Source organism: Chlamydotis macqueenii, chromosome 15 (genome assembly GCF_036417535.1).
Source record: "Chlamydotis macqueenii isolate bChlMac1 chromosome 15, bChlMac1.mat, whole genome shotgun sequence".
In the NCBI taxonomy this organism is placed as follows: domain Eukaryota; kingdom Metazoa; phylum Chordata; class Aves; order Otidiformes; family Otididae; genus Chlamydotis; species Chlamydotis macqueenii.
In genome coordinates, this window is record NC_141570.1 from 14,870,280 (window position 1) to 14,885,860 (window position 15,581).

The 15,581-nt window shown below is 46.3% G+C and overlaps 1 protein-coding gene across 1 annotated transcript in view; it reads right to left on the reverse strand.

The window, feature by feature from the left end:
• Nucleotides 1-479: 479 nt before the first annotated feature.
• GSG1L (GSG1 like) overlaps nt 480-15,581 on the reverse strand; it is an 80,196-nt gene continuing 65,094 nt past the window's right edge. Inside the window, exons 10-11 of the mRNA XM_086759730.1 lie at nt 1,803-2,405; nt 480-1,315 (exon numbers count right to left, since the gene is read on the reverse strand). Of these exons, the coding sequence (XP_086615856.1) occupies nt 889-1,315; nt 1,803-2,405 (1,030 nt within the window). The 3' untranslated portion in view covers nt 480-888. The remainder of the gene's footprint in view (nt 1,316-1,802; nt 2,406-15,581) is intronic.

Consider the following 15,581-nt stretch of genomic DNA (forward strand, 5'->3'; position numbering starts at 1 on the left):
CTCTGTGTCCTCCATGGGAGCAGCCTCCTTTTCTCAGGGCAGCCTCCCCAGCAGCGATCACCGTGTGCACCAGCCTTTCAGCAGCATTGTCATGGGAAGATACAGTACAGTTGTTAACAGGTGAGCTGTTCTGTCAGCTCAGTTATCACAGCTTAGGAGAGATGGAGGTCACAGATTTTTACCTGTGTCACTGGTGGGATGATGATTTAGGGGCATTTTGCACACATTTATGCCCCGGTCCCAGTTATGCACAATGGAAACCTGCGCGGGTGCACCGCAGCTGCTGAGCTCTGTGCCCTGCTTTTCTTCCCGTGCAACCCGGGATGCAGATGGGCAGGGAGGGCAGCGTGGTTTGCTGCGTGCCCAGCTCTCATCCCAGTGTGTACTCAAGTTATGATTGTTGGTTGATTTGATGTGCAAAGCGTTTTCAGACAAAAAAAAAAAAAAACAATTAAAAAAAAGAACAGGCACAATTTTCTAACAAGTAATGTCATTTAATGAATGATATACTCTAGAAAATAGAAACTACCCAGATGCTGGTCAGTTGGTTGGTCTGTTTGGGGCTGGGGGAAGGCCCTTGCTTGGACACACAATGCCTTCTCTGGATTCTTTTGTCAGCATTTGTAGTTGCTGGAAACAAGGAAACATCCATGTATTGAAAAAGACACTAAGGGGGCCATTTTTTTCTAAAATGTGGGAAGTGTGCAGAACGCCTTCCCATCCTGTCTGATTAGGCAAGTGGCATGGAGGGCTCAGAGCTCACCAAAATCTTTACGGATGATTCGTACCTAAAAGGGATAGACTCAACCAACGGTACGTACCCACAGTTCAGCCCTCTGAAATCGTTGGAGGCTTCTCACTTTGCGGAACATCTTGTGGGCTCTGGTGTTATTGCACTTCTTTCTGGGTGCTTTTCTGCACGTGTTGCGTCTCTTCCTTCAAGGTCTGGCTGCTAATTCCAGGGAAGATGCTTTTCAGAATGTCACAGTACACCGTGTACAGCTCTGGGTCTATTTTGGGCTTGGGCAGAGATCGGGAGTTGCAGGCCTGTTCAGTGACTGAGTGCTGTAGCAAGTAGACGTCGCTGAAGAGCGCGGTTAGGATCTTGTGTGCGGCCTTGTAAGGGTCATCTTCAAACTGGACCATTGCCTTCAGCTCCGTCAGGGTGTAGCCGTTGTAGCGCTTGCTGTCTTCAGCCAGGGGCTGCACAGTCTCACCAATGTGTCTCACTTTCCACTTCAGGCATTTCAGTTCTTCTTTGACATCCTCGAGTTCTTTCTCCACGGCTTGGAATTCCGTCACGGTTACAAATCTCCTGCCAAGGAAAGAAGTGGCAGACACAGTGTGGAGTTCAGAGGGGTGAAATCAGCCCAGCTTGCCTGAGGTTTGGGAAGAGAGATACTGGCCGTGTCAGTGAACCCCATCCCCAGTTCTCATCTGTCAGGCTTCGTAGTAATAGCAGAGTTTCTCTCTGCTAGCACAGGGAGAGGTGTCCTTTCCCATTTGAAAGGAAATGAGGCACCTGGAAACTGTGCCCCATTGGAGGAGCTGAGGCTGACAACCTGGCCCAGGAATGGTCCTGTAATCAGGTCTGGAGAGGTAAATGAATGTATGGAAAATATGATATTTTGATTCTTGGATAACAGGGTTTAGTGGGACCATTGGATAGTTACTGGAAAACAAACACTGGGAACACTGACAACATAAAAAATATTTAATTTTTTATTGATGAGGGACCCTTAATGACCTTATACCTAGTTGAGTCATTTGAGAACTTAAACGTGTATGGCCTGCATACGTACCTTTCATGATCAGGATCTTCCAGATCTGATTCAAAACCCTTTCCTGTATTCTTTAATCCAGTTTTAGAACAGCCAGGAGACTGGGAACGATCTTCAGGAGTCATTGCTGGAGGCCTTGTGCTTTTCCTGGTTGGGGTCAGTGTGTGATCTGATGCTAAAGCTTGTACGGTTTGTGCTGTGTGAGGACAAAAGGTGTAGAAGGAAGTTGCATTGATCCCTGGGCTGACTGAAAAGGAGTCAGGATATTGCTGTGTCTTGGCTGAGCTGGGTGTTAGACTGAGCCTGGGGCTGGCTGGGCAAGATGCTGGAATAGTCCTTGCTCCAAGTGGGCTGGAACATGATATTGCTAAATTTTGATCTCTTTGCTCAAATGGTTGAGGGCTGGGTGATTCTCCTGTGGCCAATCTAGTGATGGAGGCAATGTCCAGCAGGGTTTGATCCTGAACCATGGAGATCTGGCTGGTTGGTTCTGATGAAAGTGAAGAGCTGCTTGATGTGTCACTGGAAGAGCTTGACGTAGCGAATGGGGGTATTTTCTGAGCATTATGGTCACTCCTGTTCCTCTGCGTGCTAGTGACATTTAGAGCTGGGTGTTGTGAAGCCCTAAAGAAAGACAAACACATACTTGTTTCCTCTGGACTGGGCTAAAGGCTTTTAAGACAATTTTAGGCCTATTTGGGGACCATGTTGAGCCTGTTTTCCATAACTGCATTTGCCCATAGGCCGATTTGGTATAAAACCCACTGCTTCTCATGACCAAGAACAAAGTGTTTGAGAATAAGGCACATAAACTCAGGACCAGTTCCTCCCTGGTGCCAACCAACATCGATCAGCTATTGCCAGTGTGATGAGCACTGGTACATCTCCTTCCCAAAAGTGAGAACCAAGTGTTTGGTGCTGGGGAGGGACAGGAAGGGAAGAAAGCTACTGGTGTATTGACTGTGACAAATTCCAGTGAGAACACAAAAGGATAAAACCTGGCTTGCAGGTTGCCACAGCACTGGCCCTTGATCACCCCTGCAAAGCGTGAAGACCTGCCTTCACCTTGGACCCACGTGCTTCAGCCTCCTGGTAGCCCTGCACAGTTACCCAGTGAATGAGGGGATGCTAAACAGGCAAGATAAAAACAGAAGGGCAGAACAGAATGAGGTCGTTGTTCCTGTGGTGACGTTATAGGACATTGCATACAGCTCGGTGTGTTAGCGACTTTTCTTCCCCCGCACAAGCTGTAGACTGTGTTCGGGGCTGACCAGCTATTTTAGGTGGCTGGAAACGCCAGCTGCATGGAATGCTAGACTGCTCCTCCTGCATATTGTTTCCTGTACTTTTCTCCTGGCTGCTGCCAGGCAGGAGAGATCCCAATGCTTTTTTATGGCTAAATTTTACTTAGTTTGGCAAGACTGATGGCGAGAGAGGAGGATGTACCCCTGTAGACTGGAATTATCCTGATGGGTACTGAATGCAGCTAGAAATGCCTTGACCTTGAGGGGGAACACAAACGTACCCACTGTGCAGATCATGATTCAGGATTTCTAACAGCCAAAGGACATGACAAACTTTTGTAGCAATATCAGTGACCAACTGCGTTGTGTGCATCTGGTATATTCATACTCCTCTTGTGGTGGAAGACGGTGGAAAATCCTGCTCTGGATGAGTTACACGAGATCTAGCGCACAAAGTCCTGTCCTGTTAGTACCAGTGGCTGAATTAGTTACTTGTTTGCTTCTCGCCTGCCTGCACCTTTCTCAGTGTTGGATGCAATTAAACACCAAATTTTTAAGGTCCTAAAGAGCATGTCTCACACCTATTGGCTCACTAGGGTAAATTAAGGCTTTTGCTAGATCACAGCATAATTATCAGGTTTAAATCAAATTTAGAGTTTTTATAATTGGAAAAGCAGACAGTAGCAGAGCTACTGCATAAAAACGGAGCCGAAAAATAGGCATAAAATGAGTTCTGTATAAGGCAGGAGAGAGAACAAGAACACACGTGTTGGAGGGAGCACCCTTCCCCAGCAGGGCCTTGCTTTCATAAACTGGCTGAACAGGGGTGGAAGACAAGAATTGCCAACTAGATATAAGGAAAAGCTTTTTCACCCAGAGGGTGTTCAAACACTGGGACAGAAGTTGAGAGAGATATTGGGATCTCCGTCCTTGGAGAACTCAACTGGACAAGGAACTAAGTGGCCTGATCCAGCCTGGTCCAATGGACATGCTGTGAGAAAGGGGCTGGACTAGAGCCCTCCAGAGGTCCTGCCCACCCTGTGGTATTCTGTGATTCTGCCCAACTATGAAAATAACTTATTTCTACCCCCCAGTTTCCCTTCCTCCTTTCACTTTTTTTCCTCTCTGAATCCCTTCTCACTGACCAACTTCCACTGGAGGCTCCGGGCTGTCCCCGTCCACGCGGACTTCATAGCGCCTGCTTGTGGAGAGTCCCTTATAAATAAAAAGCTTCTCAAAGGCAAACCAGTGACTGCTTCCCCCTCTTTGCCTAAGTCAGAGCTGGTAGCTCAGGCCAGTGAGCGACGGAAAAGACATTTCGTAACTAATCTCACTGAAATTTATAAAAGAAATGTTTCTAATTCACCTGTGCCCTGGAGGAAACAAGAAAGTATTATAAACTATCATTTATTTTGCTTTCCTTTTCCACCCTTTACTTTTCACTGGCTGCAGTGCTAAACAGGAGACTGAGTTTACTTTTATCATCGCGCTTATCTCGGAAGCGGAGGAACTGATTACTTACGAAGCAATCTGAAGCTTGTTAAAGCAAAATGTCAGTCTGGATTGTAAATGAGGACAGAACTGAGCCCTGTAAGTGTGGATTTTCCTAATGGGCAAGGGTTTGCCTGAAGGCAGGAACGAAATTCCCATTGCTTTCAATATAGCAAGGCTGGATCTTAGATCCGTAACCATGGTGCTTTGTCAGAGGGGATTTTTTCCTCCTGTTTTTATGTCGTGAATCACTATGAACTGAATAAATTACAGGAAGAATTGCAAGACCTGGAGTTGAAATCACCGCTGACATGAAATAGGAAGGTGATTGCAGCTGTCAGGTACCTCCACAAGGAGAAACCTTGACTCAACTTTGAGCGACACTTCAAATACGTCAAGCCCTTGTTGTCTGCCTTCTTCCAGCCCTGTGCTGCTCAGCATATCAAGCATGTTCCCCGTTGTCAGAGTCACCTTGTCTGCCGTCTGTGCCGTGCCCTCTCCAGCTGAGCTTGTGCAACAGACTTTTTGCAGCACTGAATTTGGAGACATTTGGAAGTTGCCTGCAAATCCAGCACCGCTGCCCTTCTGTGGCACTTGCAACCAAGAAAAAACAGTGGATATTCTTTTTTCGTTAATCATTTCCACCCTGTTTGAAATCTAGTGTTCTTCTGATGATCCTGTTTGACTAGAAAAAAAATTCCAATATGCTTTCCAGGGGGCTGGTTGCATAAATCTTACTGCAGCCAGCCAGAGGTGGGAGGATGGTAGAAGAGCTGTGGGATGGACCCAGAGGAAATGCCTGCAGGGTGGTGATATGCTAATAAAATTATTTTTTTTCAAGGCATCCTCTTTATCAGATGGCCCTCCTAAAATGCCCACACTGCCAAAACAGTGATTATATTTTTTTTTCTTTAATGCTGAATTAATTTTTAATAGTCTTTCATTTTTTCAGTATTCTGTGAGAAAAGCTGGTGTCCTGGACCCCGGGTTTCTCTGCCTCAAATAACAACCAAGACTTTGAGCCACAGACAGTAAGAATAGGCTGTTTCCTGCTCAGCTCTTGGCTCTTCTGAGCTACCCATCTCCTCTTTGGCTTTGCCACTATACCTGTCCCTGCTTGTCCTTTGTGACATTTCTCCTGCCTCTCTCTTACTCCTTGTTCTACATCTATCATCCGTACCTCGCCCATCTTCCCTGTGGGTCCCAGGCACGTGGAGCCAAGCAGCAGGCTCATCCTGTTAATGCCTGGTGGTGGGAGAAGACCGGAGGAAAGGGTGGAAGTGGCATGGACATAGAGATGTCTGAAATCAGGTACAATTTCTATCTGGAGCCTAATAACAATGAGCATTTTTTGGTAATAACTGCAAAACAAAAGAAAAAAAAACCCTGATGTGACACTTGTCCTTCGGTTGTTTTTGTGTAGCGACTCTGCACAACCAGAGATCTGCCAGCCCTGCACAACTGACAGAAAAAGTTGAGACCTGCAAGGTCAAAAAAGTCAGCAGACAGACTAAGAGCGTTTAGAGATTTGCGACAGAAACGGTAAGTTTGGTACAAACAAAATACGACTGGGGCTGTTAGGTGTATAGGGGCCAGCACCATCTGTTTGCACAGGAAGGCAGCTCGGTGAGAGCAGAGGATGCCAATTCACAGCCAGAGCTCTCTGGTGCTGCTCTTAGCCCAGCTCAGGCAAGTTTAAACCCTGTTAAAGGAAAATTATAGTTTAGTGATGGACATTAAATGGTTTAATGTAGAATTATCAAAACTGAATATTGCATTGCCCAATCAAGACTGCTCTGCAATTAAGCTTCTGATGAGATTTATAATTTCGGGCCAGTTTTCAAAATGGATAGCTTAGTCTTGCTAACAAAGGAACCTGAGATCCTCGCGTGGCATAAGGCCCTTTGTGCTACCTGCACTCTCACACTGCTCCTGTTCTCAAACCTTTAATGTCCTCTCTTCTAAAGCCACTTGGCCAGTTGGTGTTTGTCTTCTACGATTGCTCAGCCTTGCTCTTTTATTTGAAGGTTTTTACAATTTCACTCTACAGCAGCACTCCCTAAAAATCCTTGCTTCTCAACAAGGACCAGATGCCCTGTTTTGTCTTTGTGGAAGGATAGAAAAAAGCGTGATGTCTCAGGATGAGTGAATGTTCTTCATATGCTGCTTGGTGCAAATTAGAACAGCCTTGGAACGCTTCTAAGTGAGGGCAGCTGACAAGTCCTGTGGGGAATGAAATGCTGGTTGAAGTGAGCAGCAGGAATAACTTCTGGTGATACCTCCTCATGTCCTCCTGGTACAGGGCCACCTCTGGGTGAAGAGTGTAGAGAGTTCAAAATGCTCTGCTGGCATTTGCTCTGCTAGTGGAATGCAGGTGGTGAGCTCACCAAGTGATGGTGAGGACTTGGTCTGTTTTAGGTCGTGTGCCACCTTCTTTCATGCAAGCAGGCCCCTGGAGAACCAAAGGGCCAGTGTAACCTTTGTGGCTGCTCTGACTTTAGCAAAGCACTTCTCGTGTCATTCTCTTGCCGTTAACAATTTTCTGCTAGCTGTGAGCTCACTGCAACACTGTCTTCTCTCCAAACCAAGAGGGCTCAGCCCCCGGCCCTGGAGCACTTGCTACTGCCACAAGACAAACGCATAATAATTAGTGCTAATATTAGTAAGTAATGTTAGTAATAAACATTCATACTACTGTTTTCTCTACATATTTTGTGGCTTGAATATTTGCCTTTGGATTTAGTACCTCCTTGTTTACACAGCACATATAGAGGTAGATTTTTTTTTTTTTTTCCAAGTGCAGAACCTGACCAAAAACTGTAGTTCAGAGACCCAAATTCCATGACGCCCTTCTCAAGCCCAAAGACAAGCATGTAGAAAGGTAAGCATGATGCTAGGGCATCAACCATTTGTGTCCTTAGATATATCATTTCTTATTGCTGCCAGCTTGTCTCTCTATCAATACAAATTACGATGCTTACCTACTTCATGGAGGGGTTGCAAGCCTCATCGTTGATGGGTCACTGCGTGGTACTTCTTATGCAGATAATATAATGAGTGTGTTTGGCTCTTTGCAGCTAACTGGCAACAACAAAGATGCACTTAGGAAAAAAAAAAAGCAGACTTGGTGCTGGGAAGAAAGCAGCTTTGGTTTGGTAGAAGGCTGGCGTTTCTCCCCAGTAGGATGCCATCAGCTAGATACCTGGGCCAGATGAGGAGGTATGCTCCGGTGGTTCCAGTGCAGTTGTTCAATCTGCCTGCAATGGGCAGCTCCTGGCTTTTTTGTGAGTCTGCCCATGAATGCTGAGGTGAGTCTGCAGCTCTGGAACTGCATCTGAGACTTCCCTAGCTGTTTCTGGGTTGTGGTTCCTCCACGTTTCCTGGAGAGAAAGGGCTTTGACTCTACACTGTGCTGACTTTATTTCTTGGTATTTCTTTCAAGCTGGAAAGCTTGAAATCTTTCATCAGCCTTAGGACACCAGCCCCCGTGAACAACTTGTGAGACTTTGTCCACTGTGGACAATTTATAGTGATACAGAAAGTGATGGTCCTCAGGCAGATTTCAAAGAGGATCAGGACAACTGTTCTGTGCTGTCTCCTCTTGCTTAGCACCGCTGCACAAAGTTATGGTGGTAACAAGGCTGAGTCCAGGCTATTTTGTGACTTTTTAATGTGTCTGTCATGCCCTATCCCTAACAGGGCCTCATGATACAGCTCCAAAGTATGGTGTTCATCTTCCAGTGCAGATGAAGAAATTGCTTTGTCTAGAAATGGTTAATGCAACAAAGAATGGGAGTAGTGTATGAAGCTAGAAACAACGGTAAGGACAATCCTTGACCAGGTACAGGCCAGTTATGGCTTGGTGTGGTACAGGGCTTGTTCCAGGCATGAGATGTTCATCTGAGGGTTGTGAGGCTTTGTGCAATGCTGAGCAGCAGTAACTAATGTTTCTTCATCCCTAATAAGCATGAATAATGAAGATTCTGAAGCTTAAGTTGGATTCATGAGTAAACTGGGATCTGAGAGCAGAACTTCACTCTGTTAATATTGATCTGATTTCATTACAGTAGGTAGCTGATGTGAAGCTGAAACGCATGTCGTATTGAAGAACATCCACTGTTCTTTGACCTGATACCAGAATTGGCGTTTGCAGTTTGCTTCCACAGCGCTGTCAACACGCCTATGGCGTTAAGCTGTGTGTCTTTTAAATGGAAGTACTGGGGCAGGGCTGGGCACAGGGTCAACACAGCCTTGCTTCTATTCCTTGGAATACCAAATGTCAAGAATTGTTATTTGTTCTTGGAAACAAAGACATTTTGACAGCCTTCCTAATGAAACAGGCACATTTAAGCACTAGCCAGTAGCTGGGCAGGTAGGGAGTTTTCCTGGGAAATATGACCCAGATCAATTTTGTACTAACAGACGCTTTCAGGCCTGTGAAAATGAAGGACGTGGATCTGCCTGTGGAGAGGTCCATAACTGGTGTGGTATTTTCAAGGAGCAGGAGTTACCAAGTGAGCTGATGGCAAACCATTTTCAGAGCAGGACTAGCACGATCATGCCTGTGAGGAGACCGCCTGCAGTGCCATGGGACTGGAGAGCTGTCCCAGCAGGTCTGATGATACATCGGGACCCTCGATTATCGTTATGGACACCAAGCTTCCATGAGTATGTGGCTGAGATGTGCACCTCAGCAAGGCAGAGGCAGCAAAATGCTATGAGGTTTCCAAATTTTAGTAGCACAGAATCAACAAGCCACTTTCCCAAGATTCCCTCCTGCTGAATGAAGAATCCCTGGCCTAATTTGCGAGGAAATACATGCAAGGAACTGCCCACATCTTTCCTGGTGAGTAATCAAAAGTACAGTAATCAGAGCAGGGCAGGAGCCATGCTCCACTATTGCTCCATACATTGAACCACTGATTCCCATAGCTTAAAGTAAGAGTTTTTGCAAACGCTGAATAAAAGCATAGCAGTTTTCTGAGTAAGTGCAAGAAATGGCGTTAATTATACTGGTGTTATTATCTACCAGAGCTGCTTTCAATCATTTTTATATTCAGTAGCATGCATCATCATGAATTTGTGATAAATATAGATGAAAAAAGGTAGCGATAATGAAAGTTATACAGGTGTAAATTAGAGCATATTTTTAAACTACTGTGAAGTCACAGCTTCTTGAGATAACATAAAATTATAGGATATGTGCACATCCTAAATTGAATCCTGGGGAATTTTTTACTGGTCGTATGCTAGTTGATTATCATTTGGGCAACACTGTCTGGGAAAGTTACAAACCTCTATTTCCATAGCTTCCTACTCCAAACCTTATTCTTCACGCCAAGGAGCCAGCGTGGGGGTGGTACAAGCCATTGCGTACTGGACATACTCGAGCCATGGTCACTTACTATTTGGGGAGCAGCTATGGAGGCACTGTAACCTCAGGTCCCCAGCCTCAGCCCTCTCCTCCTCAGTCCTGGAAAAGAGAATATAGAAGTAGCACCTTTAACAGAAACAAAGGCTGCTCCCAAACGTGCAGAAATGGAAGGGTCAAAATCGATACGAGTACAACATACCTGGGCTCCTCCATCTATAGCCAGCCAGGCCCACTATGGAGATCGTAATGGTCTCGGGAAGGACTCGGATCCATTGGCTTTGCCCCTCTCGGGGAAAAGCTCATGTAAAGAGGCCATGGGGAATAGAAATGAGGGGCTCAGGGCTGCGTCTCTCCCGCTCTTTCACTCTTCAGGATGGGTCTAAGCGTCGGGGACTAACAGCATTGTAGAGTACGTGTGTGTTGGAAGTGGGTGTGTTGCTAGTGCTACACCATTTAAGTGCCAGTCCGTGTAATTTTCCAGAAGGAACAGCTCTGCGGATAAACTTTCCTGCGTTGCAGAATAAAGTACAGAGTAAATCCAAGGCAGAACGTTACACTCATCCCTGCGTGCTAACGAAAGGTGAACAGTCAGACTGGAAATTCTCATTGATGTCCATATGGAAAGATACTGACTCTGTAAATGGGAGATACAGCAGGTCAGTAACGTAAAACCTGCTCAGGTGTGTGGGTGACCGAGGAGGAAATCAGAGCAAAAGGTTGGCATGCCTTTGGAAAGCATTGGTATGATCTGCACAACGTCTTACATGAGTATAGTGGAGTTAGAGAAAGAAAGCTGTGAGTAAGATACATCAGAGAAAAGTATGAAAAAAAAGGAAAAAACAGTGTACGTGGATGATTGTTTGAAAAGTTCTGAATCTCTGCAATAGCCTTGGTCCTGCCATCTGTTTCAGACTGCTCCTAACGCTTCAAAGCTACCCTTTCTATCTGTGCAGAGACACTCTGTCTGCACTGGGTGTCAATGGCAGTTTGAACTCGGTTCACTCCAGAATTTCAGCAGTAGCGTCTGCCTGATGTTGGGTTGGTTTTGCAGATTAGAGTAAGGGCTCAGTCAGCAAGAAAAATGTTGTGAACTCAGCTGCAATGCCACAATGGGTGTTGATGGACAGCTGCGAGTTGGCAAATGCTATGGATGAGTGAACTGTGGAAGGCTGAGTCTTCCAGATTCACTTGCTAAATTTGTATCTTGGTTTAACAGCACCTTATCAGTGAGATTTGCTGCACCGGGAGCAAAAGGCTGGATGTCAAACTGGAGACAGGGCTGTGCTGATTTCTAGGGCCCCCTTTCTCCCCGGCCTCACTTCTCTAACTTTTTATTCCTTGTTGAAGGTGGTGCCCAGCTCTCCACGAGGAGCTCACCTGGGTTTGATTTCCACCCTTTCAGACCCCCCTATCCCTGACCCTAGGCTTCAGTCCTCACATACTCTTACGCCAAGCCTCTGCCTTCCGTTGCCTCCAGATCTTTCTCATCGTAGCTACAAGCGTCCTTGTTCCAGGTGCTGTGGCTGTTGCCTCAGGGTCTCCATCTGCCTCACGAACACTTTCTGCCTTTCCCCCCAGCATTCCAGAGAAGCAGAGAGGAGAGTTTTCATTCTTTACCTGAAGGCAAAGTCCACCAGAGTTTTGGGAGCAAGGAAAGGTGGTGGGGAGTGCCTAGAAGGGGATTTTTTAAATATATAGAAAAAGGAAGGCAAGAAACTGGGGACAAACTTGGGAAAGACACTCCATGTGAACAACCTAGCTGCACTGTCCCCTCCCCAAATGGAGGCGACAATGGTGTCGGTGTAGCCAGCTGGTCTAAATGAGCACAGTTCTTGTGAAGGTGTCCTGGTTATTGCACAGCCATATGGACCAAGCTGCTAAACTGCTACACCCGCTACTGGTTTCCATCTTCTTTCCTCTCACAGCCTTTTTAGAACCCCCAAACTAGATGGCTGCACATTTATTAGATGTTACACTAAGAAAGCTGAAGATCCGGCAGTCTGGGTGCACTGAAGCTACTGCTGCTCTGGAAGGGTTAACCCAGGCCCCTGCTTGTGGGCCTTGTGTTCTCCTGGCCTTACAGGTACACTGGTGCAGGGCAGGGAGGAAGGTGTGGGATGTCATGGCATGACCCCACGCTGGAGCAGCTACATCTCTGGGGCAAATGGCCAGCTGTCTGTGTGCTGCAGGGCATTGCAGAAGCCAAACAGCTGAGTGGTGGAAGAGGAGAAGGTCCCGGCATGTTGACCTTTCTTCAGCTGATTGTCATGTGTAGCCTATCAGACTATATAGGGCAGAACGAAGGATCCCTGTCCCTTTGGCTTAACTGGAAGGATCCTCAGAGCAAAGGAAGCAGAAAGGTGTGTGGTGTGGAGGGTTCCTCCTCTGCTAGCTGGGCTGTAGACAATGGGCCATGCCTGAGATCGTACGGGCCAAGAATGTTTGTATGAAACAGAGCAGAAAGAGAAACTGAGAGGGAAGGAAGGGAGATACCTATTATGAACTGACACCTAATAAATGAAAAAATTGAAAAATATGAGCAAAAGTTATAGAGAAATATGCAGTTAGAAGGAAAACCAGAGAAAAAGGGAGGACAACCAGTAACAGACAAAGACTGAAAGCTGACATGTAGCACATAATGCTACTGATAATTTTATAGAACACTTAATACATGAATAATACCTCTGAGCCTGTATAATTTACTTCTGCTTAGAGTTACTCTGAGGGCTGTAATATCTTTTATATCTGAAGAGCTAGAATATCTCTTGGTTTTATGTGTGAACCACAGCGTCTATCTTGTCTGAACTTTTCACAGTATCCCAGGCCTGGGAAGGAAATAACTGTTGAATATGACACCAGGAATATTTGATTTTTCAGCAGCTGCTTAAATGTTTTCCCAGTGATGGAAACAGTAAGGTGCTCGGCTGTTGAGAGACAAAGTCTGTGCCTTTGCGGTTGCAGGTAGTCCGAATTTGGCTGACTCTGTGTAAGCTGTCCTGCAATGTGGTTGTGCTTGTGTGTGGGCTTAGGGCTGTTTCAGGTGGAGTCCAGCCCGGCTGTGGAGCAGCGTTTGGGCTGTACACATACATCAAAGTGATTTTAAAGGTCTGCCCTAAGCTCGTCACAGCTGAGGCGGTTCTTGGATGTGGAGCCTGACGTTAACAAGCAGCAGAGATGCAGGCTGTGCGAGGCGGATATGCCAGGGGAGGGGATGGGGTGAGCTGGTGGAGGAAGGAGTCAGGACAGCAAGCTGTGCATCGTCTTCTGCATCTCCTGCACTGGGCGCTGAACGTGGGTCATGCTTTTTGAACTGGGAGCTCTCAAGGGAGCATTTGAGCTCTTTCACCTAATATGTCGCTAGTAAATCTGTTATATGCAGTTACATGCCATTAAAATTAAGTGAAGTACAATGACATTACGTTTGACAAAGTACTTGCAAGATAATCAGTATTTTACTCTTGGTAGTTTTCATAAAGCAAATTTCTTCTCTGGGAGCAGCGGCCTGTAGAAGAGTATTCCAACAAAAAACTTTCATCAGGCTAAATGGGGCTAAGGCTTTTCTTCCCTGCCTCCCCGAAGATAAAGCGCAGCTGCTGGGAATAATGATAAAGCTTTAACTTTCCCTGCAAATAGATAGCTCTTAGAGAACTGCCTTTTGCACAAAGTCTGTTCAACACAGAGGCTCGATGCATGGGTACAGGGGGTGCTGGATGGGTGCGGAGGGAAAGGAAGATGCAAAGAGCGGAGTGATGTGTACGAAATAACTGGAAGGGAGAAAGGCTGGAGGGTTTTATTTATGAGATATGGAAAGGAACATGGAGGTGGTGGAGTAGGAGGGAATGTAAAGTATCCTTGGGTATATGCACAGGAAGGACAGAGAATTTAAGTTGTTTTCTATTTGTGCAAAGGAAGACAGCAGCTGGGGGAAGCTGTGTGCTTGCTGGGACTGCTGGCACCCACAGCATCTAGCAGCACTGTGATGGTAGTTGGTGATCCCTGCCCCCCTGCAGCCTCCGAGTATTCCCAGGTCACAGCAGTGAGGCTGACCATGAATATGCCAACTTTAAAAAAAAAAAAAAAAGGATGTAATGCTGCATAGCTTTAAATCTCTGGAATGATCCCATGGTAACACTGTCTCTGGGTTTCTTATTATGTATTCAGATACAACAGTTAAAATAATGTGATATAAAAAAAGAAAGTCATAATCATGGAGTTTGGGAATGTGTCCTGGTTCTGGCTGGGACAGAGTTAATTTTCACCTGAGCTGGGAGAGGAGCTGGAGCTGGTGGCCCCTGTGGCTGGGGACATAGCTGGGACAGTTACCAATTAGCCCCCAGCTGGGACAGGTTACCCAAACTGGCCCCAGGGCTGCTCCACACCCTGTGACCCCCTGCTCAGGGTATAAAGTGGGGATGGGGCTGGGGGGCAGCTTTTGCTGCTGGGGAGGGAGCTGGGCATCAGGATCCATGGTGAGCTGGTGTGCTGTGAGTGACCTGCTTCAGTATTTGCTGTTGTTGGGTTTCTTTGTTTGTTTTCCATCTCTGTTTTGTTTTCTTCTGTTGTTCTCTTAAGCTTTTTTTTTTAATTTCAACCCAGGAGTTTTGCCTTCTTTTCTTTCCCAATTCTCCTCACTGTCCTGCTGTGGGGAGTGGTGAGGGGGGAGTGAGCGAGCAACTGTGTGGTGTTTTAGCTGCTGAGCAGGGCTGAACCAGGACAGAGCACCATGTGCTCAGGCTGTGTTTGCCAAGTGTTTGTGAAGGAATTTGGAGGATGTGACTGAGAAGGGAATTGTTCACACAAATTCCAAATGAGCAAAAGGAAGCTGGAAAGACAGAACAGAATAGACAGTCTGGTCATAAAGCAAGTGGTAGAGACAAAGCATTGTCTCTGCATGCTGGTCAGAGTGGCTGTGGCCAGTGTACAGAGCACCTGTTCGTCTGGTGTGTTGGGTGAAGGTCTCTCAGATTACAACCGCTCCAACATGGATTTGATTGTCAGGTGTTAGGCGGTATTGATTTACACGCAGCGGGGGTGCTGTGTGATAGGGCGAGTGCCAGAGGAATCAAAATCCAACCACACAACACCTGTGTGAGATAAAGAGTGTTATTCTCCTCTATGCCATAGATGTTTTCTGCTGTTTACTGTTCCGGAAAGGGCAGCAGCGGTACTTTGCCGAGTTTCATTAGCGTTTCCCAGGGGAACTCGGCGTATTCTGTTGCTTACAGTTCTGTGGCTGTCTCATCTGCAGGTCTCGCCTCAGTAACTCGCCTGACTGTTCTCTCTCACTGACTGTTGATGTCTCCTGAGACACCCGCTGACCACTTCCTCCTCACTGTCTTTGGGGGGTTTTTCTCACACACTGAATTTTTTAAAAATCACTGTCATCTCTAAATGCAAAATTAGGAAAATCTTGGTTGTTTGAATAATTCTCTCATCCTTCCAGACAGTCTGAAAGATAGAGTGAAAACGTGGAAGTGGCAGAGGAATAACTGGAACAACAGAGACTATTAGTTAAGGTTGGGCAACCGCAGCAAAGTGCTAAGTGTGGAAGTTCTCTAGTTCTTCCTGCTTGGGAGAGCTCCTCACTTTGCTACTGCAATGTCTGATCATTTCAAATGTTCTGTCTCCTCCGAGCTTCCCAACCACTCTCTTCCACCACTGAGAAACTGCCTCATTGGTCAGAAGAACAGG